Source organism: Coregonus clupeaformis, chromosome 29, assembly GCF_020615455.1.
Source record: "Coregonus clupeaformis isolate EN_2021a chromosome 29, ASM2061545v1, whole genome shotgun sequence".
In the NCBI taxonomy this organism is placed as follows: Eukaryota; Metazoa; Chordata; class Actinopteri; order Salmoniformes; family Salmonidae; genus Coregonus; species Coregonus clupeaformis.
This window is the reverse complement of record NC_059220.1, coordinates 30,917,377-30,941,647: the sequence shown is the minus strand read 5'-3', so window position 1 is coordinate 30,941,647 and position 24,271 is coordinate 30,917,377. Positions and strand designations below refer to the sequence as shown.

The window sequence follows — 24,271 nt, the reverse complement described above, 5'->3', positions numbered from 1 at the left end:
CATCAATCTACACACAATATCCCACAATTACAAAGATAAAAAAAGGTTTTTAGAATTCTTTGCAAATGTATTCAAAATAGAAAAACAGAAATACCTTATTTACATAAGTATTCAAACCTTTTGCTATGAGATTCGAAATTGAGCTCAGGTGCATCCTGTTTCCATTGATCATCCTTGAGATGTTTCTACAACTTGATTGGAGTCGACCTGTAGTAAATTCAATTGATTGGACATGATTTGGAAAGGCACACACCTGTCTATATGTCCCACAGTTGACAATGTAGGTCAGAGCAAAAAACCAAGCAATGAGGTCGAAGGAATTGTCCGTAGAGCTCCGAGACAGGATTGTGTCGAGGCACAGATCTGGGGAAGGGTGCCAAAAAATGTCTGCAGCATTGAAGGTCCCCAAGAATACAGTGGCCTCCATTATTCTTAAATGGAAGAAGTTTAGAACCATCAAGGCTCTTCCTAGAGCTGGCTGCCCGGCCAAACTGAGCAATCGGGGGAGAAGGGCCTTGGTCAGTGAGGTGACCAAGAACCCGATGATCACTCTGTAGGAGCTCCAGAGGTCCTCTGTGGAGATGGGAGAACCTTCCAGAAGGACAAACATCTCTGCAGCACTCCACCAATCAGGCCTTTATGGTAGAGTGGCCAGATGGAAGCCACTCCTCAGTAAAAGGCACATGACAGCCCGCTTGGAGTTTGCCAAAAGGCACCTAAAGGACTCTCAAGCTTCACCGCTTGGTATGGCAACTGCTCGGCATCCAACCACACTCACTAGACTCTACCCACACACACACACACACACACACACACACACACACACACATAGACACACTTTTACACTCTTCACATACGCTGCTGCTACTCTGTTTATTATATATCCTGATTGCCTAGTCACTTTTACCCCTACCTACATGTCAGTGGAGGCTGCTGAGGGGAGGAAGGCTCATAATAATGGCTGGAACGGAGCAAATGGAATGGCATCAAACCATGTGTTTGACGTATTTGATACCATTCCACCTATTCCGCTCCAGCCATTACCACAAGCTCGTCCTCCCCAATTAAGGTACCACCAACCTCCATGTACATACTGTATTACCTCAACTACCTCGTACCCCTGCACATTGACTCGGTACTGGTACTCCTTGTATATAGCCTCGTTATTGTTATTTTATTGTGTTTACTATTTCCTTTTTTATTTGGTAAACATTTGTCTTACTTTTTAACTCTGCATTGTTGGGAATGGGCTCATAAGTAAGCATTTCACGGTAAAGTCTACACCTATTGTTTTCTGCACATGTGACCAATACAATTTGATTTTTGATTTAAAGATATCTCGACAGGTTTCCCATTCACAACACATTGGAATTACAATTTTATGTTCATAGTGAAACGTAGCTACATACAGTATATACTGAGTGTACAAACATTAGGAACACCTGCTCTTTCCATGACCAGGTGAATCCAAGGGAAAGCTATGAGCCCTTCTTCTTTTTATTCTTCTTCTTTGAGATTGGGTTGGCGGATCGCATCCAACTTTTAGGTGTATACACCGCCACCTACTGTACTGAAGTGTGAGGCCAGTCACGGCCTACCTACATTACATTACGGTAATACAACATTGGGGAAAATGAAAATTACCCTGCCAACTATTAGCCCTCACAAAGAAACACCACCCCATTCCACTATTTAACCCTATCTAATCCTACTCCAGCCAACGGTCTGGGAGGATAGAACACTACCACTCAACACCCCCTGCAAATATTCTGCAGTAAAACCTCACAAGCCCAAGTACTTCTCTGCAACTGCCACCACAACCTCTATTTTCTGTGACTTATGTCCCATTTCTGCAGTACTGTTGATAACCATGGCTATGAATGCTAAGAAACCCACCTTACTGAAGCACATGTTATTCCCATCCCTCTCTATTGATCTCTGCCTACTCACAGGAATCGTCTCAGGAATCCCCCATCCTGTACCCATCTTCCTCTACCACTCTCTTCACTGCTTCAGCATATGACACTTTCTGTACTACTCTGACCCTGGCAACCTCAACCTGCCTTTCTCTCACCGGACACCTCCGATCTCCAGCCCCAAGGGCACCCTCACAGCTTACACACACAACTTTCTCCACGATACTACACATTCCTTTGTCTCATGTCCTCCTGCACACTTCTCACATCTAGGAATCTCCCTCCTACACACTGCTGCAACATGACCATAAGCTTGGAACCTAAAACACTGTAGTATTTTCGGATCAAAAGCTCTAACGGGATAACTAACACATCCTAACTTGACCTTGTCGGGCAGAGACTCTGCATCAAAACTCAGCAGGACAGACAATGTCTTTTCCGTTTCACCACGCTCTCCACCGGGTCTGTGTCGAACCAAACGGCGGGCGTCACAGACACCAGGAATCTTCCATTTCAGCTGATCCCACTCAACAATAAATCATCACGAGTCAACTTTGTGTTACTTTCACCGACTCAACAGTCCCCAACCTCTTCTCCACCCAACCTATATGGATCAGCAAGAATATAAGGATCCATTCTCTCCACAAATCTCACTCCCACGGCCAAAATCATCCTTGTCATCATCGGGATGACGCTCGAACTTGGCGGTCCTCACCGCAGGTACTTCACCCTCACTTTCGTCAGGTTCCATCTCTGAACTACTGGAGCACGTATCTTTTTGCATTTGTCGCCTTCCGTCCTCATCATACCGCTTCCCTCTAAACTCAGCTCCTCTCAGCGGTCATCACTGCACCTGCCACCATATTTAATTTATCCTCACTCTCGTCACGTTCAATTTCCTTCTCTAGCGCTTCCAAAAGTTCTGTGTGATCCTCCATTCCATATTCCACTTTTCTTTCTTGTCCACCATCTTCTCCTTCATCAGATCTTCCAGAAGGCTTGTGTAATCCCCCACTCATGTTTCACTTTCCTCCTTTATCCAATCTTCCAAGAGTCCCATGCGCAGATGTCCAGAACACATGTTAGCTATGATCCCTTATTTATGTCACCTGTTAAATCCACTTAAATCAGTGTAGATTTTTTATATATATTTTTTTCTTTATTTAACTAGACAAGTCAGTTAAGAACAAATTCTTATTTACAATGACGGCCTACACCGGCCAAACCTGGGCCAATTGTGCGCCGCCCTATGGGACTCCCAATCACAGCCGGTTGTGATACAGCCTGGAAAAGATGTAGTGACGCCTCAAGCACTGAGATGCAGTGCCTTAGACCGCTGCGCCACTCGGGAGCCCCTAGATGATGGGGAGGAGACACGTTAAAGAAGGATTTTCAAGCCTTGAGACAATTGAGACATGGATTGTGTATGTGTGCCATTCAGAGGGTGAATAAGCATGACAAATGATTTAAGTGCCTTTGAACTGGATATGGTAGTAGGCATACCAGTTTGAGTGTGTCAAGAACTGCAACGCCGCTGGGTTTTTCACGCTCAACAGTTTCCTGTGTGTATCAAGAATGATCCACCACCCAAAGGACATCCAGCCGACTTGACACAACTGTGGGAAGCATTGGGAACACTTTCGTTGTTTAGAGGGCAAAAGGGGGTGCAACTCAATATTAATAAGGTGTTTCTAATGTTTGGTATACTTAGTGTATATTGAGCAGCAGTCTCAGGAGGTATTGCCATGAAACACATTTCCAATCAAACAGCATATGGATGCTGTAATCCAAAATACTTTTATACTAGTGGATTACAGCATATTAAATGTATATGATGAGACTGACATAGTGGATAAATCTGTGCCAAACGATGGATGTTTTCAATGCTTTCTATTTACCCTTAATCCAAGAGTTCACTTTAAATCCTGGACTCACAGCAAGTCCTGACATATGGATGAAGCTTAATTTGTCTTAGAAAATGACTGGATATGGTATCCCTTTTTTCCAGTCTAAGAACAAAATGGGGCTGATTCAGAATGTATCTGGGCCTTTGTCCAGGGACACTTTCTGTTACATACTACTCAGGGCAGGATAACCCTGGTGGGCAAGGTGGGCACAGGCTATCCCATACCAAGCCCACACCAGCCCAACATGGGCTAGCCCAGCACAAACTAACCCACAACAATCGCACACACCAGCCCAACACGGGATAGCACACAACAAGCCCAACACAGGCTTGCCCACACCAATCCCACATCAGCCCAACACAGGCTATCTTAAACTAGCCCAACACAGGCTAGCCCACACCAAGCCCAGCAGGGGCTAGCCCACACCAAGCCCAGCACAGGCTAGCCCACACCAATCCCACATCAGCCCAACACAGGCTAGCTTAAACTAGCCCAACACAGGCTAGCCCACACCAAGCCCAGCACAGGCTAGCCCACAACAAGCCCAGCTAGAGGCGGGGCTCATTCGAATATATGGGGGCGTGGTTTGTACACAGTTATTTTTGTGCAACCATTACTCAGTGTCAGTCCAGTTTAAGGGTTCTGTTTTGTGAAGCCCAATTTACAAACAGTTTTTCTTGTAAAAAATATATGTATGATTGTAAAAACTTGGTTGTCTTTCTGATACAATGTATCATTTTCCCTAAATACCTTTAAGACTTGAAAATTATGCAATTTATGCATTGAATTAAAAGTTTCATAAATAAATGATAAATAAATACATTCCTATTAAACAGCAAAGGCGCATTGGCAGCCTACATGGAGCCAATATTTTAGCCTGCATTGGGCCCACATCGTGCCAATGTTCTCAGGGAAGATTGTCTTACAAGAGGATGGTCGGTGACACAACCAAGTCCATTCAGTATCAGAGTTGTGAAACATAATCAATAGTGGAGGATGTGATGATAGAATGACCATTGCATGAACTGGGGATCACACACACATTCAGTCAACTAAATATACAAAGAATCCCCATTTCACAGACTGATTACCCCCACAAGCTATTCAACAGCCACACACATGCAAATGCTCACACACACACACATTGTGTTATGTTGAAAGTGTCAGAACTCCTTTACCCAACACTCATTCACCCACCTCCAGTATTGGTAAGAGGTGGGAGGCTGGTGGGAGGTAGCCAGCCAGACCAGCAGCAGCTCTGGCATCACTTCTAGCCTGGCTGTCAGAGCTATGACTAAGCAACCCAGAAGCAGTATGTGGGAGGCCTGCTGCTGTGGTGGTGGGCCCTGAGTGAAAGTCAGCCACCAACACAGAAAACAGCTCAAATAAAATACATTTACAGTACAACTACCTACAGTGAGGGAAAAAAGTATTTGATCCCCTGCTGATTTTGTATGTTTGCCCACTGACAAAGAAATTATCAGTCTATAATTTTAATGGTAGGTTTATTTGAACAGTGAGAGACAGAATAACAACAACAAAATCCAGAAAAAATGCATGTCAAAAATGTTATAAATTGATTTGCATTTTATTGAGGGAAATAAGTATTTGACCCCCTCTCAATCAGAAAGATTTCTGGCTCCCAGGTGTCTTTTATACAGGTAACAAGCTGATAATTAGGAGCACACTCTTAAAGGGAGTGCTCCTAATCTCAGCTTGTTACCTGTATAAAAGACACCTGTCCACAGAAGCAATCAGTCAATCAGATTCCAAACTCTCCACCATGGCCAAGACCAAAGAGCTCTCCAAGGATGTCAGGGACAAGATTGTAGACCTACACAAGGCTGGAATGGGCTACAAGACCATCGCCAAGCAGCTTGGTGAGAAGGTGACAACAGTTGGTGCGATTATTCGCAAATGGAAGAAACACAAAATAACTGTCAATCTCCCCCTCGGCCTGGGGCTCCATGCAAGATCTCACCTTGTGGAGTTGCAATGATCATGAGAACGGTGAGGAATCAGCCCAGAACTACACGGGAGGATCTTGTCAATGATCTCAAGGCAGCTGGGACCATTGTCACCAAGAAAACAATTGGTAACACACTACGCCGTGAAGGACTGAAATCCTGCAGCGCCCGCAAGGTCCCCCTGCTCAAGAAAGCACATATACATGCCCGTCTGAAGTTTGCCAATGAACATCTGAATGATTCAGAGGAGAACTGGGTGAAAGTGTTGTGGTCAGATGAGACCAAAATGGAGCTCTTTGGCATCAACTCAACTTCGCCGTGTTTGGAGGAGGAGGAATGCTGCCTATGACCCCAAGAACACCATCCCCACCGTCAAACATGGAGGTGGAAACATTATGCTTTGGGGGTGTTTTTCTGCTAAGGGGACAGGACAACTTCACCGCATCAAAGGGACGATGGACGGGGCCATATACCGTCAAATCTTGGGTGAGAACCTCCTTCCCTCAGCCAGGGCATTGAAAATTGGTTGTGGATGGGTATTCCAGCATGACAATGACCCAAAACACACGGCCAAGGCAACAAAGGAGTGGCTCAAGAAGAAGCACATTAACGTCCTGGAGTGGCCTAGCCAGTCTCCAGACCTTAATACCATAGAAAATCTGTGGAGGGAGCTGAAGGTTCGAGTTGCCAAATGTCAGCCTCGAAACCTTAATGACTTGGAGAAGATCTGCAAAGAGGAGTGAGACAAAATCCCTCCTGAGATGTGTGCAAACCTGGTGGCCAGCTACAAGAAACGTCTGACCTCTGTGATTGCCAACAAGGATTTTGCCACCAAGTACTAAGTCATGTTTTGCAGAGGGGTCAAATACCTATTTCCCTAATTAAAATGAAAATCAATTTATAACATTTTTGACATGCGTTTTTCTGGATTTTTTTGTTGTTATTCTGTCTCTCACTGTTCAAATAAACTTACCATTAAAATGATAGACTCATCATTTCTTTGTCAGTGGGCAAACGTACAAAATCAGCAGGGGATCAAATACTTTTTTCCCTCACTCTATGTTCTGACATCATTATATCATGTTCTAAGGTATCCTAAATGGTGCTCTGAATCATAGTATTTCATTCAAACACGACTATCTGCACACTATCAACCAACACAAACTGCCAAAGGACAGGTAGTTAGAGAATTGCAAGAAAGGACGTTTGAGGTACACAAAGTACCTCACAGGCACTATTATACAACAAATATACTGTTGGTGCTTATATGCTTCCCGAGTTTCGCTCGGCAGAAGAAGCCTTATAATCATCCCTTTTGAAATCGAACCTGAAATGAGCTGAAGACATCTAATAAGACTGTGTCTTGCCATCCGTGTCAGTCTAAAGGCAGTAAGTGGAATGCTGTTATTAAGGCGGTTTAAAATAGACGTTATCTGGCAGAGGAAGACAGAAGATCATCAACCATCATCCAGAGGGCAAATGAGAATTCTGAAAAATATCTAAGTGCTTTATTTGAACAACAAATAACCACAGAGGGTAAGCTTGAAAAACAGATTTTCTCTGTCCAATTCAGATTTGTCTGCATGGTAAACTGGAGTGAATAGATACAGTATGTAGTAAGGGGTGCTTTCAGACTGAACAACTACAAAGTACAGTTTTCCTTGCCTGACCCCTACACTTATCAGTGATGTTGTCTACAAGGAATGATTGAGGTGAAGTCAAGAGCCTTGTCCTCAGTCACAATATTCCTGAGTTAGAGGGGGCATACTGGATATACAGAGAACATGGCCTGAAACACGTAGAGCAGTCCTACCTTTATAACCCTAACCTTCATATGATTTCATCCCATTTCTCATGGTTGTGATTGTGGTTGGTGAGTGTGCAGATCAGGAAAATGATGAGGTTAGGTCAGTTTGCAGCGCTGCTTTACAGGTGGGCTTCAGAAAAACAGCAGTGATTGTAATATTTCTTTCTGTGTTTTCAATTGAGAAACAATAATAGTAAGTTGTTGATGTTTGTTTTATTATCCTAAGATTGTCTGAACACAATGCAACTCTCCCGGTGCTTAACAATAGTCAGTGTACATTTTATTCATAATATGTGGAACACAGAGTATAAAGATGTATAATTAATCAAAGGTAGTCATTGAGTAAGAAGAAACAAATGGAGAATTTACAATGAGTTGTCAGACCTTGTGTGTGCTGTGGGTTCTTTTCTGAGTTTTATTTTTGAACTACATTTTCTTGGCTCAGAATATGTCAATTTACATGAATGAAGGACATAAAATTAAATAAATATGTTCACAAGTCTTCTTTAACCTCAGCTAGTTATCCCTGACCCTGGCATTTCCACATTTCATTACCAAATATTGTTTTGATCAGCTTGAAGCTATATTACAATGCGTAGTACAGGAACTTTATACATACAGAGACCTATACAACCTCTGTTCAAATATTTGACCCCAATAACAAAATATGTATAATAACAATAACACATCTTACCAATAACAAAAGTAGTTGTTATAATAATGGGAAACTTCCAGCACTTTGTAATAACACGATTTTTGATGGTGAATTTAGAGAATCAACCAAAACTGAAAGAAAGAGGGAAGTTGTGTCCAATGTACAACAGTCTATATATATACACATAGGGCCTACTTGGGTTAAAAAGGAAATCAAACAAATGCAAGTGCTTAAGATACTGTTCCTTTGTGAAAGTTGACTCCCAGATGTAGTAGTAATGATTGACAACAATGAAGCAAGTCAAATGTTTGACTGTTAAAATTAGGACAATATTTCTCATGTTTTTGATTGGCTGATGCAACACTGCCTACCCATGGTCAAAATCACATATTGCAAGTGTTTAAAAAAAGATTCACATCTTTTAGTCGCCCTCAACAGACAACTTGCACTAGTCCTATTGCACAATTTCTCCAGCAATGGAAACATTTACATGTTTGTGTAAAATCAATGTTCCTTTTTTGTGTGGCAAGAAAAGTTCTATGTACAATATCTCTCACAATTTAAATAAATCTGAGCTCGTAAACAAAACAAACCATATATGGCACATACAGATATGAACATTTATAAAATTCCAAAACATTGAAATGAAAGAATCCTCTCCAAAATCTGGCACCAGCTTTGGTTAAACAAAAGAAAGTACAAACAAAAGTCTTCAAACAATATACAACATTTAAACAACAGCAGGTATTAAATATTTGTATTAAAATCATCTTTCAAATCCCAAAACCAAAGTGTTAATGAGGGCAGAGGAGCTATATATATATATATATATATATATATATATATATATATATATATATATATAACTTTCTTCCATTTCATTTAAATAAAAATATAAAACCACAGAATAATGTTTTCTTCTCATCATCTCTCTGTCCGTCTCTTGGCTCCGGCCTGTCTATCCTCCTGTCATAATTTTTTAACAAACTGAAAGAGTACTTCACATACAATGCTGGCTACCCCCGGGTTGAGCACAGAGGAGATGGAGATGTCCAGGAGTCTGCCCTCGTACAAGACAAACTCTGGCCTGTTCTCCTCCACCTTGGCCATAGCCAGAAGAGCCTTTGCAGCCCGACACATCATGTTAACACTGGGGGGCTCCATGGGGGGGTGGTGGGCCATGTACAGCAGGCTGTGGGGGTTCTGCTGGTACTGGGCAATGCTCACCCCATCCTCCAGGAAGCCCATCAGGTTACCCACGCTGCTTTTCTGTACTGCGATGGCGCGTGCCGCCGTGGAGTCTCCCCTGCGCCAGGTTGGAGAGGGTGGCCACAGCCATCTCGCGGTACACCTGGTTCTTACGCTGGCCCACGTAGCGCACCAGGGTGGCGTAGAGCTTCTCCTGGCGGCTGAAGGGTGGCGTGGCCAGCAGCAGGTCCACGTTGTTGTCCTGGATGCTCAGCTTGCAGAGGCACTCCAGCACCAGTCTCTGGGGGGTTAGGGGGGACTGGGGGGCGACCAAGGGGAATGGGTCCTGGGCCTCAGCAGAGGGACACACCATCCAGTGGAGCAGGCCGTCCAGGATGGGCAGGCAGATGGTCTCTGGGTAGAGGGAAAGGTCCAGCTGGCCAGAGATGTTAGCCAGGGTGACCAAGGTGTCCTCCCTGAGTATAGTGAGACAGTCCCACCACCACTCATCCTTACTGCAGGCCAGGCCCCACTCCTGCACCTCCTCTCTCTGGTAGCTAGGGGGCGTCCTCTTCCTCTCTGGGTGCTGGTGGTGGAGCAGCAGCAGCCTGCCCAGGATCAGCACCAGGCCTGGGTGACGGGACATGTCTGAGTCGTTCCCAGGGATGAAGGAGAGGCTGCGGAGGATGTTGGACACACAGAGGCAGCGTTTTGCCAGGGAGTCCTGCCAAGGAGAGGCTGTGGAGAGTGGAGCCTCGTTCAGACAGCGGGGCTCGTCCTCCAGCAGGGTGATGTGCTTGTGGCCCCCGCCCTGGTGCAGCCTGAATGGGTAGGTGGGGGCAGAGTGGGTGGGGTGGCCCTCTGACAGAGCCTCGAGCCGGGCACACAGTATGTCATCTATGGTGGCGGTGATACCCTTCCCTTTCTCCTCTGTACTTGAGTCAGTCTCCTGCTCTTTATTCAGAATGGCACATTCGTCTCTCTCTCCCTCCGTCCTGTCAGGCTGCTCTCCCCTGCACTCAAAGTGGGTCTGGATGTGGGCCGTGGAATCCCCCCCGCCTGCCTGCCAGTGGAGCAGTCCGCTGGTGAACTCTGTCACGTGAGCCAGCTGCTCTGTCATGTCCTCAATCAGGTCCTCTTTGTGCAGGATCTTGATGGGAAACTTGTCGTACTTGCTGGCCTGTTGTGGCCTTGGCTCTGGCTCTGACACAGACTGATTAGGAGAGTCTTCCTTACTTTCAGCTCTGGCTTCCTTACTCTCTGTGGGCTTTTCACCCTCTCCTTCTTCTTCCCCTTTTTCTTTCTCTCCCTCCTGTTCTTTCTCCCCCTCTTCCTTCTTTACCTTCACCTCGGCTTCAGATTCCTCCTTCGTTCCCTCAGGGGCTGGTTCTGTTGCACTGGGGGATGACATCACTTCCACTGTCATTTTCTCTGTGATGTCAGAAGGTTTGTCCTCCCCCTTTTCTACCTCCCCCCTCTCCACCTCCTGCTCAGGCTCAGGCTCTGGTTGGCTGGCCTCACAGTCTATCTCAGGTTCAGAGGTCAGCTCCTCCCCCTGGTTACAGGGTTTAGGCCCCAGGAGAGTCTTCTGGCCGATGGTCCCTATCTCATACTCCTCCAGGATGCCAAAGATCTCCATCACACAGCGTCTGAAGTACTCCACTATCAGCTCCAGGAAGCCAGGCAACTGCAGACACGACAAAATAACAAATGACATTAGGGCTTTGGTTTTAAAGCACTTTAGCGTCCCTTAATATTTACAGTGTAATCTGATAAAGATGTGTTGGTTTGTGTTGGGGTGGAGAACTGTCAAGCACTTACTAAATGTAAATAATTTCAGACTGACATCAAGACTCAGTCCTGGAATGGTTGAGAACAATAGTAAGAGAAGAGTAAAGTGTGTAGAGTGTCTCCAGTTACCTGTGCGAGGGTGAAGGAGGCCACAGTGCTGTCATCATACAGCAGGATGTTGATGGTGTCCAGGGCCCAGGTACTCTCACCCAGCAGACCTGACTTCAGAGACATCATCACTCGCCATGCCTCGGGGGTTCCTGTGGAGAGGACAGGGGTTAGAGGAGAGACGGTTGTAATACCTGTCACAGATATCAAGACCATCACGATAATAACAGTGCTGGTTTGACCATGACAGTAAATAGAAGGACTTGGTAATCTCTTACCAGTGTCCTTTGAGGTAATTTTGCGGCGGGGCTTGAGAAGGGGCATGGTGGCCTCTACAGATCCTAGAGGGTAGTTGAGGTCTCTCCGCAGGTTAGGTGGGACCTGGCCTGGGTGCCCACTACCCTGCCCTGGCATGGGCATGCCCGGTTTGCCTGGCATCTTCATGGAGCCCATAAAGACAGCTTTGTTGGGGGACATCCGTGCCTCCATGGAACGCTGGAAGGAGCCAGGGCTGGGTGCTCGGGGCAGGTGGTTGGCCATGGAGGGGGAGGTCTGGTAGGCAGAGGGGGGCTGGCGAGAGGACATGGGGGTCATACCACCTGACATGTAGGAGGACTGGCGATGGCCTCCGTGCCCGAGCCACTGACCATCCTGGATGGGTCTGCCCTCCATATCATCTCCTCTCCCCATAGGACAGTATGGCGGTACCTGGGATGGCGCCCCCTGTCTGTTGGGGTAGGGATAACCCATGTCTGTCCTGGAGGGCCACATGTTGGGCCCCTGGGGTCCTTCCACTCCATTGTTGGAGGGTGGCCCCCCAGCCATCATCTGGGGACCCATGGGGTGCTGGGGGTGCTGCCCCTGGCCAGAGACCTGCATGCGCTCCCGGCTATAGGGGGAGGGGTAGGGGAACTGGCCCTGCATGGGCCTCCTCTCAGGACCAGAATAACCAGTGCTGTACTGGTTGTACATGTCAGGCTGCTGGCTGCCGTACTGCATGGCATACATCTCCCCCTCGTGCCTCTTGCCTGTGGGGCCGTACATCTCCCCCTCGTGCCTCTTGCCTGGGGGGCCGTACATCTCCCCCTCGTGCCTCTTGCCTGGGGGGCCGTACATGCCCTCCATGGGGCGCTTGTAACCCTGTGGAGAAGCATAAGATATCAAGGTGATTCTTATATTCCAAAAACATTCAATACTAAACCAATCATTCAACTATACTCTGCTGTGCCTGCATCATGAGGCCTGATCAATGAGCTCCTTAGTGTGTATGTCTCTTACCTGTTGTTGTGGGTACATCCCTGATGGGTGCATTCCATATGGCATTCCAGGGTACTGCTGCCCGTAACCATCATGTCTATAGGAAATAACAGAAGGAAGTGATCATTAACTGATAAAAAGACAGGGAACATCCCTCTGTAAGAAATATCATTTCTTCAGTTCCATTTTGAAGATGTATTCCTCACCTAAGCTGGGAGGGGTATCTGTTGGGAGAGTATACGCTGCCCTCGCTGTTGGAAGGTCCCATGTTGCTCTGGCCTCCGGGGGGGCCCATGCTCCCCTCCATCCCTATCACATGGTCTGGTCTGAAAGACAGACAGTCAAGCGGTCAGTTTGCATGAAAACATAAACCAGGCAGCATTAGTTTCTAAACTATGTCTGATCAGTTCAGGTGTCTAGTACCCCTCTGCTTACCTCCTGTCGTAGCCTGGTCCGTATGGGTACTGGGAGCGCTGGCCCATACCTGATGGAGGCCTGCCATACATCTCCTGCATGCCACCGCTGGGCATCTGGCCTGGCATGTAGGACTCCCCTCCTGCCACTGTGTAGAGAGACCAGAAGAACACAGTTTGAATGGAGAGTATACTGGAAACACAGTATATAGTGTTGTTGGTGTAATGGTTCATCCACTAGGTGGCACTAGTCTCCTACTAATAATCATCAGCACGCTCAGGAGACCCCGCAATGTGCTGTGATGCTAATCAAGCTTTGTTATTCACTCACAACCTTTTTTCAGATGCCAATTTCTAAACTCTAACCATCCTCTGGTCTCAGAGGTGAGTGACCAAGTAATGAGTAGGTAAAAACTGGTGTTGCTCGGAAAGACGGGTGGAAATGTAGGACAAAAAAGAGAAAGATGAAGTTGGGACAAGAGACATTCTAAGACATCAGAGGAACTCATAAATGCCATAAAGACAAAACCTTTATGTTCCAGTCACAGGACAACACTCTGCATCTGCCATGTTTGTACAACTCATCAGCTTATTGCTGTGTACTGCATGGTGGTAAGTCTGTGCCAGTGCCTGGGTCCATGGTCTACTCACCCTTCCTCATGCCAGCGAAGGGGTCCTTCTCGTACTGCATCCTCATCATCATGTCAGGGGGCATGTTGACCCCCTGCTGGTATGGTCCCCCAGGGCCCCCCGGGGGGAGAGAGTTACGCTTCTGGAAGGCCGGGTCGCTCACCTCAGAGAATGGGTCCTGCACACTCACCACACTGCTCCTGGAGACAGAGGTACAGGGGGTAAAAGGTGAGGACCTAGACACTTTCACATATGTACCGAGCTACTAACTGAGGTACAGAGGGTATATATGCCTGAATGATAGGGGGTCATGGTGTACCTGCTGACTGGGATGGGGGTGACCTGGCCCTGGCCCTGGCCCTGGCCCTGGGGGGTTGTGGCTGTGGTGGGAGGCTTCAGATCACCTGACATCTCTGCCATGGAGCTGCTGCCTGACGACTGGGGGGTCTGGGGGCCCTGCAGGGACCCTGAGTTAGCTGTTAGAGAGAGAGCGAGAGGGAGAGAGGGACAGAGAAAGAGAGCAAGAGATGGTTATAAATGAATAGGGAATCTCCTGTGGAGTGCATTGAAACAGTATTGAGGATGTAAGTAGCACTATCACACTGCCAGCATATGGCAACTCGCCAAGCCTCTTTAATCCTCATAGAGACCAGGCAGATTTAGAGAGAGGGCCGAGGAGCGGGGCAGGGGAAATGAGGGGGTTCTGAGGGAGTTCCAAGGCCAAAACCTCTCTATATGAAGTTGGTTCAGATGGCATAGAAAGATGGCCTGTTTTCAGCGTTTCCCCCATGTTAACCTATAGCATGCGGGGTGGCCCTCTGACAGCACGCCAGGCCACAGCCACAACACAGCCATTGACAGGGGTGATATAAGTGAGGCAAGGCAGGGCGGCCAGCTCCCCAAAATCCTCTTAGCCTATCAGAGGGCCCGCTGGGGCCTATCTCACTAACCACCACAAACTCGCATCACAGGCGGCATTAACACTAGCCTAGCCCCTGCGCCTGCCTGCCGAGAGTAGCGGGGGAACGCAGGGACTGCTACTAAGGGGGCGAAGAGGAGGAGAAGAAGAAGAAGGGGAGGAGAAGGAAGAGAAGGAAACAGAAGGAAGAGAAGGCCTCTCTGTGGGAATTGCTCATTGGAGAGAATGGTGCGGAACTCGCCGCAGTTGCTGTGGAGAGCTTTATTTGGCAGGTTTTTTAAGATTGTTTTTCATTTTTGGCAGGGTGAACTCGGTGAGGGGTTCATGGGGAGGGTACGCCTGGGGGCACAGCCGTAGTTAACATAGAAGGGGGGTGTCTGTAGGGGCGCGGCTCACCCACATGCAGGTTATACTGTACTGTACTGTATTGTGCACTCCCTACAGTATATCAGAGAGAGACTACTGTACCAGTGCCCCAACCATACTGCACTTCACTCCAAATAGGGGTTAAGTTGCTAACATGATATGAAGCTAGTATCATACCATATGATGCATAAATCATGTGATGCCATGGCTATGAATTTTTCAGTGCATGGGAATATGAAATTATTGAAGGTCTGTAACAACACAAGAAACGATGTAATGCCATGCCACATTACACATGAAAACCCTACAAAGCGAAAGTAGTGAAAGGCGTACAAGTAGGAATTAAGGAAAACATGATGGCTAGTTTTAGTAGATAAGAGAGGCTGGTTCTGTGAATCCTAATGAGCGTTTAGTTTAGCAGCTCCTCTGAAACAGCCTCCATGGCCTTTCTCTGCACTGCACGCCTCCAACAGGAATAAAGAATGGCTTTAAAAATTCATACTACTTCTGAATTATTCAACAATACCCCCTGCTTCCACATCAGATTAGAGAGAGAGAGAGTGAGAGAGAGAGAGAGAGATTGAGAGAGAGAGGAAAGGAGGGGGAGATAGACTGATGGTTGAGCCGAGGGCTTCGCTTGCAGTGGGGCTGGGAGAGATGGAGCGAGGGATTGAGGGACAGAAAGGGAGAAAGGGAGAGAGGGCATAGAAGGGGGTGGGGGGGTGTCTTTGGGATTCTCCTCTTCCCAGAATATCCCATCTCCTCCATAGACATGGGCCAAACACACACGTGGAGCAACTCAGAACGTAAACAATGAACCAGGGGTTACTGGAGGGTAGTCCTTTCCTGCAGTCGAATGACCTAGTGGCCTTATGGGCGGAATGTTATTCATATTTTTCATAATTTCATAATTAATTAAAAATGTTATTATCCTGTGTTTCTATGTCAAATGCTTTTGTTATATTTCAGTCTTCTGTGATTTATATAAAGTGTAATATTGGGATGCAAACTCAAAATGTAATACATTCCAACTCTATAACTGACATAGTACAGGTGTGTTCTTTTTTTTAAAGCCCATAATCATGTGTGTGAGATGTATACTTTTGTTTCAACGTAGATTTGTTTAAGACTATCAAGAAACACTGTGCGACCCTGATTTAGCCCACTGCAGGTAAAGGTTTTAAGAGCGTTCCCTTCCCGGCTGGCAGACAGGCAGACAGATAGGCTGGTAGACAGACAACACTGGGAGGCAGGCAGAAAGACAGGCAGGCAACACTAGGAGGGAGAGAGGGCGGGAGGGGACATTTACACAGCGTGAACTCAAATGCCCTCTACTCTACATTTAGAGGGAGAGATGTGGGTTAGTATGTAGGTGTGTAGAGGTGGATGACATAAGACAGAAAGCGCTGGCTCACTGGCTTCGTGTGAGTGTGACTGGAGGTCAATGTTGTTTATATCCATGACTCCACCCTCATTAATCATGCTCAGGGGAAATCCCCTCCCCTCCTCCCATCTTGGCTGCTCAACAGCTCTCCGTACTCTGGAACATCCTCACCTAGCTGTCAGCTATATATAGTGTGAGTCAGTGAAGCAGCCAGCCAGGCAGGCACCTGGGAGCAGCAGAGTGAATGGGTGGATAGATAGAGGAATAGTTGGGCAACATGAGGTCTCTCCTGTGTTAGCACAGTATGGAGACTATTCTCTCTCCACTTCAATCAATCATAACTATGTCATCTAAGTGGAGGTAATAGCGACTGCTCTGGTTCTCAAATGTACCTGTATTTTATTAGGTTTCAGCATACAGAATTCAAAAAATTTTAATGTACGATTTTATTTAGGTTTTTATACATAGACAAAGACATTAGACAACTTAAAGATGCACTATGCAGAAATCGCTCCGCCATTTCCTGGTTGCTCAAATTCTAATAATTCGCCTAATTTTAGTTTATGAGACAAAACAAGCAAGTATAGTGTAGAGAATCATTGTACAATCTAAACCGCTGTTAAATATATTTTCCATAACCAAAATATTGGTAGGCACATTTGCTATTTAACTCAACAGTTTGTGACAAAACTATCCGTAGAGTTCAAAATGGAAACACATTGAACTTTAGATTTTTATGCGGTACACGAAAACTTAAGCGAAAAAGTACATTTTGTGTGCACTACTTCATCTCGCACAGCCTTTTATCCGCAACAAGTCAATTTGAAGGTAACACATCTCTGGTGGGAAAATGCGGATATTGTTTTTTTTCTGCATATTTTTTTCCAGAATATTTGCATGAAAATCTGTCATCAATTGGATGGAAACCTAGCTTCAGACGTACATACATTTCAACAAACATTAATGACATCATACTTGCTCAGTCCAACATGTATCCCACTGTATCCATACCCATCTTGTTTGTTAATTATTATTTTTTTAATCTAATTTTTCATCCTTTGGATATTTCTAGTGCTTGTAATACTTTATGCCATATGGCTTCAACTTGTGCTATTTTGTTTCTCTCTGAAGCACTCATTCTTTCAATATTTTAATAATAATGCATTTGATTCATCCACTGTCTTAACGATGGAGGATCATTTGATTTCCAGTTTTTAAGTAAATGTTTTTTCAAAATGATTGTTGAGAAAGTAGAGTCCAACCCATTGGGTATCTCACCACTTTTGGACTTTATAGCACTCCCAGAAGGCATGAATTATTGAGTCATTGATAGTTTTACACTTAAGACATGGCTCTGCGGTTGTGCTGTCGAATTTGTGAATTTTGTGTTGTATAATACATTATGTATATTAGTTTATACTGGATTAAGCTAACTGTAATTAACTGTAATTGTGTTAGTTATGTTCCAATGCTCCATCTTGTGCCAATATCAGTTATTTTTAAGTCTTGGTTCCAATAGTTAATATTTTTTTCTAAGAGATTGTCAGTTGGATAGGCTCTCTGCATTGTTTTGTATATCTTACCTATCATATGAGTATCCTTTTCTGACTCACATAGGATTCCCTCAACATTGCACTGATGTCCAAAAGATTTCAGATCAAAATTGTGTGATATAAAACTGATATCAACATTTTATTCGATTTCATTGTATGTTCTATTTTCACTAATTATGCTGAACAAAAATATAAACGCAACATGTAAAGTTTTGGTACCATGTTTCATGAGCGGAAATCAAATATCCTGGAAATCTTACAAACGCACAAATGTTTTGCACAAATTTGTGTACATCTCTGTTAGTGAGCATTTCTCCTTCACCAAGATAATCCATCCACCTGACAGGTGTGGCATATCAAGAAGATGATTAAACAGCATGATCATTTCACAGGTGCACCTTGTGCTGGGGACAATAAAAGGCCACTCTAAAATGTGATGTTTTGTCACAGATGTCTCAAGTTTTCAGGGAGCGTGCAATTGGCATGCTGACTACAGATATGTCCACCAGAGCTGTTGCCAGAGAATTTAATGTTCCTTGCTCTAACATTAGAGAATTTGGTAGAACGTCCAACCGGCCACTAAATTGCACACCGCGTGTAACCACGCCAGCCCAGGACCTCCACATCCGGCTTCTTCACCTGTGGGATTGTCTGAGACCAGCCACCCAGACAGCTGATAAAACGGTGGGTTTGCACAACCCAAGAATTTCTGCACAAACTGTCAGAAACGGTCTCAGGGAAGCTCATCTGCGTGCTCGTCGTCCTCACCAGGGTCTTTACCTGACTGCAGTTACGCGTCGTAACCGACTTCAGTGGACAAATGCTCACCTTCGATGGCCACTGGCACGCTGGAGAAGTGTGCCCTTCAGATGAATGCCGGTTTCAAATGTACCAGGTAGATGGCAGACAGTGTGTATGGCATTGTGTGGGCGAGCGGTTTGCTGATATCAATGTTGCAACTTCACACAGCCATTGAAAAGGAGTGGGACAACATTCCACAGGCCACAATCAACAGCCTGATCAACTCTATGCGAAGAAGATGTGTCAAGCTGGATGAGGAAAATCGTGGTCACACCAGATACTGCCTGATTTTATGATCCACGCCCCTACCTTTTTTGTATAAAAATAATGTGGACACACCTTAACATTAGTGGATTCAGCTATTTCAGACACACCCGTTGCTGACAGGTGTATAAAATCAAGCACACAGCCATGCAATCTCCATAGACAAGCATTGGCAGTAAAGTAGCCTTACTGAAGAGCTCAGTGACTTTTAACGTGGCACCGTCATAGGATGCCATCTTTCCAACAACTGCTATAGCTGCCCCAGGTCAACTGTAAGTGCTGTTATTGTGAAGTGGAAACGTCTAGGAGCAACAACAACTCAGCCGCGAAGTGGCAGCCCACACAAGCTCACGGAAAGGGACCGGCGAGTGCTGAACCGCGTAAAAATCGCCTGTCCTCGGTTGCAACACCCATTACCGAGTTCCAAACTGCCTCTGGAAGCAACGTCAGCACAATAACTGTTAGTTGGGAGCTTCATGAAATGGGTTTACATGGCTGAGCAGCCACACACAAGCCAAAGATCACCATGCACATGCCAAGCGTCGGCTGGAGTGGTGTAAAGCTCGCCGCCATTGGACTCTGGAGCAGTGGAAACGCGTTCTCTGGAGTGATGAATCACGCTTCACCATCTGGCAGTCCGACGCACAAATCTGGGTTTGGCAGATGCCAGGAGAATGCTATCTGCCCTAATGCATAGTGCCAACTGTAAAGTTTGGTGGAGGAGGAATAATGATCTCTGGCTGTTGTTCATGGTTCGAGCTAGGCCCCTTAGTTCACGTGAAGGGAAATCTTAACACTACAGCATACAATGACATTATAGACGATTCTGTGCTTCCAACTTTGTGGCAACAGTTTGGGGAAGGCCCTTTCCTGTTTCAGCATGACAATGCCCCATGCACAAAGCGAGGTCCATACAGAAATGGTTTGTCAAGATTGGTGTGGAAGAACTTGACTGGCCTGCATGGGGCCCCTGACCTCAACCCCATCGTACACCTTTGGGATGAATTGGAATGCTGACTGCGAGCCAGGCCTAATCACCCAACATCAGTGCCCGACCTCACTAATGCTCTTGTGGCTGAATGGAAGCAAGTCCCTGCAGCAATGTTCCAACATCTAGTGTAAAGCCTTCCCCAGAAGAGTGGAGGCTGTTATAGCAGCAAAGGGGGGACCAACTCCATATTAATGCCCATGATTTTGGAATGAGATGTTCGACGAGCAGGTGTCCACATACTTTTGGTCATGTATTGTATCTGTGACCAACAGATGCATATCTGTATTCCCAGTCATGTGAAATACATAGATTAGGGCCTAATTAATTTAAATCAATTGACTGATTTCCTTATATGAATTGTAACTCAGTAAAATCTTAGAAATTGTTTAATGTTACGTTTCTATTTTTGTACACTGACCTGGCTCAAAATGAAGGTAAATATTCATATCAGAAGGTTATGTCTCCATCAAGTGGCTAAGAGGCTGGGATGCAGAAATATGCAAGATTAGGTGTGTCTGTGTAGCACATGGGGATGTGTGAAACGTACACCTCAGCCTGAAGTGTCCCCACTTGCGCCACTGTATAGCTAGCTTTTCGCGTGGCACGACTGTTAAGATGCTTTGGGAGGGCGGTCACGTGTGCTAGAAAAAGCCTCAGTGTGAGCCGAATCAGAATGAAGCAATACTCACTAAGCAAGCAGTGTAAAGTCTTCTACATCTGCGTGGGTGGGGTGTGCTTGTGTGCTGAAGGCAGATGCTCCTCTTAGCAAAAGCAATCTGGTGTGACTCAGGCAGGTGAGGTGCTGGTGTTCTATTTAAAAGTCAGGGTCACTTTTCTCATCAGCGCTCTAAATTAGAGACGCAACCTTTACGCTCCAGCTCTCTCTCCTTAGCTGAGCACAGTAATTGTGCTTAGAAAAAAGTGTCAGGGACAACATGCAAAACAAATACTTTGTCTTATAAATAGCATAGTAGCATAACACAAAATTACAAGTCTTAACCTTTCTAATACTGTAATCAAATCAAGCCATATCTCCGCTTAGAGGTACTGTAACTGGTGATAATATCAGGGGAACCTCAGTAATTGCTTGTTTTTATTTTGTTCAAAAGGTTCTTCCAAGACACACTACCAGTCCACGAAAAGGCACACAAGACTATACATAAAAGTCCTAACACACTGCTTGCATGGAAAGTCTCAATCTTCCAATTATATGCCAAAATTACAGTCTACACAACATCATTATCACCCCCACCACTGCCACTACCATCACCACCGTCATCATCATCATTATAAGTACTGGTCCTTACCAGGAGAGGGCAGCTGCAACTTGGCCTGCTTCCTGTTGTCCCCCCCAGTCCCAGTGTTGCTGTCGGCCGGCTGGTCCTCTCCTCGCTCCACCTTACACTCATAGGCAAACAGGTACTGGATGTACTGCTTCTTCAGAGAGCTGGCTGAGCTACTGGAGGTACCAACACTCAGGCTGGTGGACAGCTCACGCCACTTCTTGTTCTTGTTCACCTGGAGGGGAGAGGATGGTATGGAGGAGAGGGAGGATGGGGAGGGAGACAGGAGACAGAGCATTAACACAATGGCATGTTAGTCCGCTGTATGTATCCTGGCTTGTAACTGCTAACCAGTTGCTTTGTCCCACTTCAAAGCTACTACCAAATAAGTGATATTGACAAGTCTAATCAACCACATAAATAGTGTATAGCGCAACAGTATTTCCGTCCTGCAATACATGAGAAAAACACTTAGCAGTGTATATCAGTCCTATAAGACATAATGAAATGAACTCAGTGGTTGTCTCTCACCATGGCCAGCCCCCCTATCTCCCTGACCACCATGTACAGTCTGTAGAGGTCCAGGGGCTTCTTGCCCACGGCAGGGAGGTGGGGAACAGGTGTACCCCTCTCCTCCATAAAGGACAGGTAATGGTCCACCCAGCCACGCCTCTCCGGCTCCCCACCCATATCATACAGACCTGTGATTCGCTCGTTAGTCATGGTGGACGAGTTGGGCTTCTGAGTCGGAAGAGATGGAGAGAGATATGGAATTAGCTCCAACCTTGCAAACTGACACAACTACTCACATCAGTCATCATACTGAAAAAAATAAAAAAATAATAAAAGAAGATATTGGTTGAAATGTAAGGAAGAGTGTCACATACAGGGCTGGAGGGAGTCTTTGGCCAGACGGGGCTGCTGATGCTGTCACTGTCATCCCCATGGTAGGAGGACAGGCTGGCTGGGCTGTGGGACAGGGGAGAGGGGACAGGCATGGCACCAGGGGTGGTAGGCTGGGAGATACACTGGGATACACTGTAGCCATCCTGTAACACACACGGAGAGAGAGAGAGAGAGAGAGAGAGAGAGAGAGAGAGAGAGAGAGAGAGAGAGAGAGAGAGAGAGAGAGAGAGAGAGAGAGAGAGAGAGAGAGAGAGAGAGAGAGAGAGAGAGAGAGAGAGAGAGAGAGAGAGAGAGAGAGAGAGAGAGAGCACTTGGTGAGTGTTAGCAGTGGAGACAGAGCGGAATGGATTCTGTTTTTCATATTCCTCTGTTCTTTCACTCACTCACCCATCCCTTCACCCCAACCCCTACTGTGTGTGAACAAAAAGTTGCAGTGTTCTAAAAGGCCTCTTGCGAACAGCTGCATGCATCAAAAACACTCAGTAAACCAGAAAGAGAAAGAGAGACTCAGCAAGAAAGAAAGAAAGAAAGAAAGAAAGAAAGAAAGAAAGAAAGAAAGAAAGAAAGAAAGAAAATAAGAAAGAAAGAAAGAAAGAAAGAAAGAAAGAAAGAAAGAAAGAAAATAAGAAAGAAAGAAAGAAAGAAAGAAAGAAAGAAAGAAAGAAAGAAAGAAAGAAAGAAAGAAAGAAAGAAAGAAAGAAAGAGTCCTGACTACTCAGAATGCAGGGAACAAGTGCTCTGTGTACAGGTAGGTATGTGTTTGAGCATTTCAGTGACAGATTGCATATGTCAGCATAACCATGCCGTGTTCTCTCCCTCTATCTCTCTCTCTCTCCCCCCAGTCTGCCAGAGCAGGGAGACTAAGACCTTGTCTTGTTACTACATAGTACAGACACATCATCTCTTCAGGGAGCTCTGGGGGTCTTCACACAGCTCTGACTGTCTTCAATAATTCAACACCCACCATTACTATCAACAAAAACAGGGATTTTCACAGAAATTATGGGGGCAAAACAAAAAGGCAGGAATGGAAAGAGCCAAAGTGCAAAGCTGTTGCTGAGCTGAGCTTCATTTGGGAGAAGTGAGCAGTCAGCATTATAGTGGGTTGGGCTGTGGAGAGTAGTGAAAGTACAGTGTGTGTGGATGTGTGCAGGATTCTAAACACCATCTTTGCAGCTATAGATGCCAACACATCAAAAGGTGATGACTAAAACAAATCAAGAAACTATTATTAACTGTAAATGTTAAACAAATGATTAAATATGGCAAGAAAACAAAACTCTGCCTGCTGTGCTGATGCCTTCGGTTCATTAGTGAGAGAGAGAGAGAGAGAGAGAGAGAGAGAGAGAGAGAGAGAGAGGGAGGGAGGTTGTACCTTGGGTCTGGGAGGTTCATTGGTGGGCATGCACTCCTCCTTGACATCCATTTTCTGCTTCCCAACAGGAGTCACCATCCCATCCCCAGCCATCCCCATGGCCCCTACACAAAGAAGAAAATGGAGGGAAGAATTCACACATTTTAAAGTAACTGTCCAGTGTTTCCAGATTTCTATGAAATATGACCTGTTATTACTTACAGTATGAGTGAAATAGTTTTCCTTCCAAAAAAATTGTATTTAAGTATGTTAAAAAGCAACTTTTCTGTGTTGAAATGGTGTAGGCATACCACAACAACAGTATGGTGTGGGCGTATACCGGTCATTAAAAATATAGATCGCTGATTGGCCAGCTCATCCTCCTCTAGACCGCTGATGGCCAGCTCATCCTCCACAGGAGTATGACATCATACTCTATGAGGAAATAGCAAGCATCTTTTAAATTTGAGGTAGGGTTTATTAAGTGTTTCTTTCTCCAATTTATGCGTTGACCACAAATACACGAGTATAGGACGAGTCAACAGCATTATTTGGGTATGAGTTAACAGAATATTAACTTTTAAAAGTGAGATTTTCACTGGACAGTTATTTTAAAAGGCATTGGTGCATCCGGTGTCATGAGCCCTCTCACTCCACCGGGTTACCACCTTAATTGGTTTCCACTAGCTTCCACTCTGCTCACCTCCCTCTCTCTACTCAGCCTAACTAGCTCCACCTGTCCCTGCTCTGCTCGGCTCTAATTACTCTGCCAGCTGCGCTGCATTACCCACTAACCTCTCCCAGTATTTAA

At 45.6% G+C, this 24,271-nt stretch overlaps 1 protein-coding gene across 1 annotated transcript in view; it reads right to left on the bottom strand.

The window, feature by feature from the left end:
- Nucleotides 1-7,855: 7,855 nt before the first annotated feature.
- The window catches only part of LOC121544480 (AT-rich interactive domain-containing protein 1B-like), a 257,508-nt gene continuing 241,092 nt past the window's right edge, over nucleotides 7,856-24,271 (bottom strand). The window contains 13 exon segments of the mRNA XM_045209158.1: nucleotides 7,856-9,557; nucleotides 9,559-11,127; nucleotides 11,361-11,491; nucleotides 11,618-12,479; nucleotides 12,618-12,693; nucleotides 12,803-12,922; nucleotides 13,032-13,158; nucleotides 13,661-13,839; nucleotides 13,959-14,115; nucleotides 21,225-21,435; nucleotides 21,732-21,941; nucleotides 22,088-22,249; nucleotides 23,482-23,585. Of these exon segments, the coding sequence (XP_045065093.1) occupies nucleotides 9,222-9,557; nucleotides 9,559-11,127; nucleotides 11,361-11,491; nucleotides 11,618-12,479; nucleotides 12,618-12,693; nucleotides 12,803-12,922; nucleotides 13,032-13,158; nucleotides 13,661-13,839; nucleotides 13,959-14,115; nucleotides 21,225-21,435; nucleotides 21,732-21,941; nucleotides 22,088-22,249; nucleotides 23,482-23,585 (4,244 nt within the window). The 3' untranslated portion in view covers nucleotides 7,856-9,221.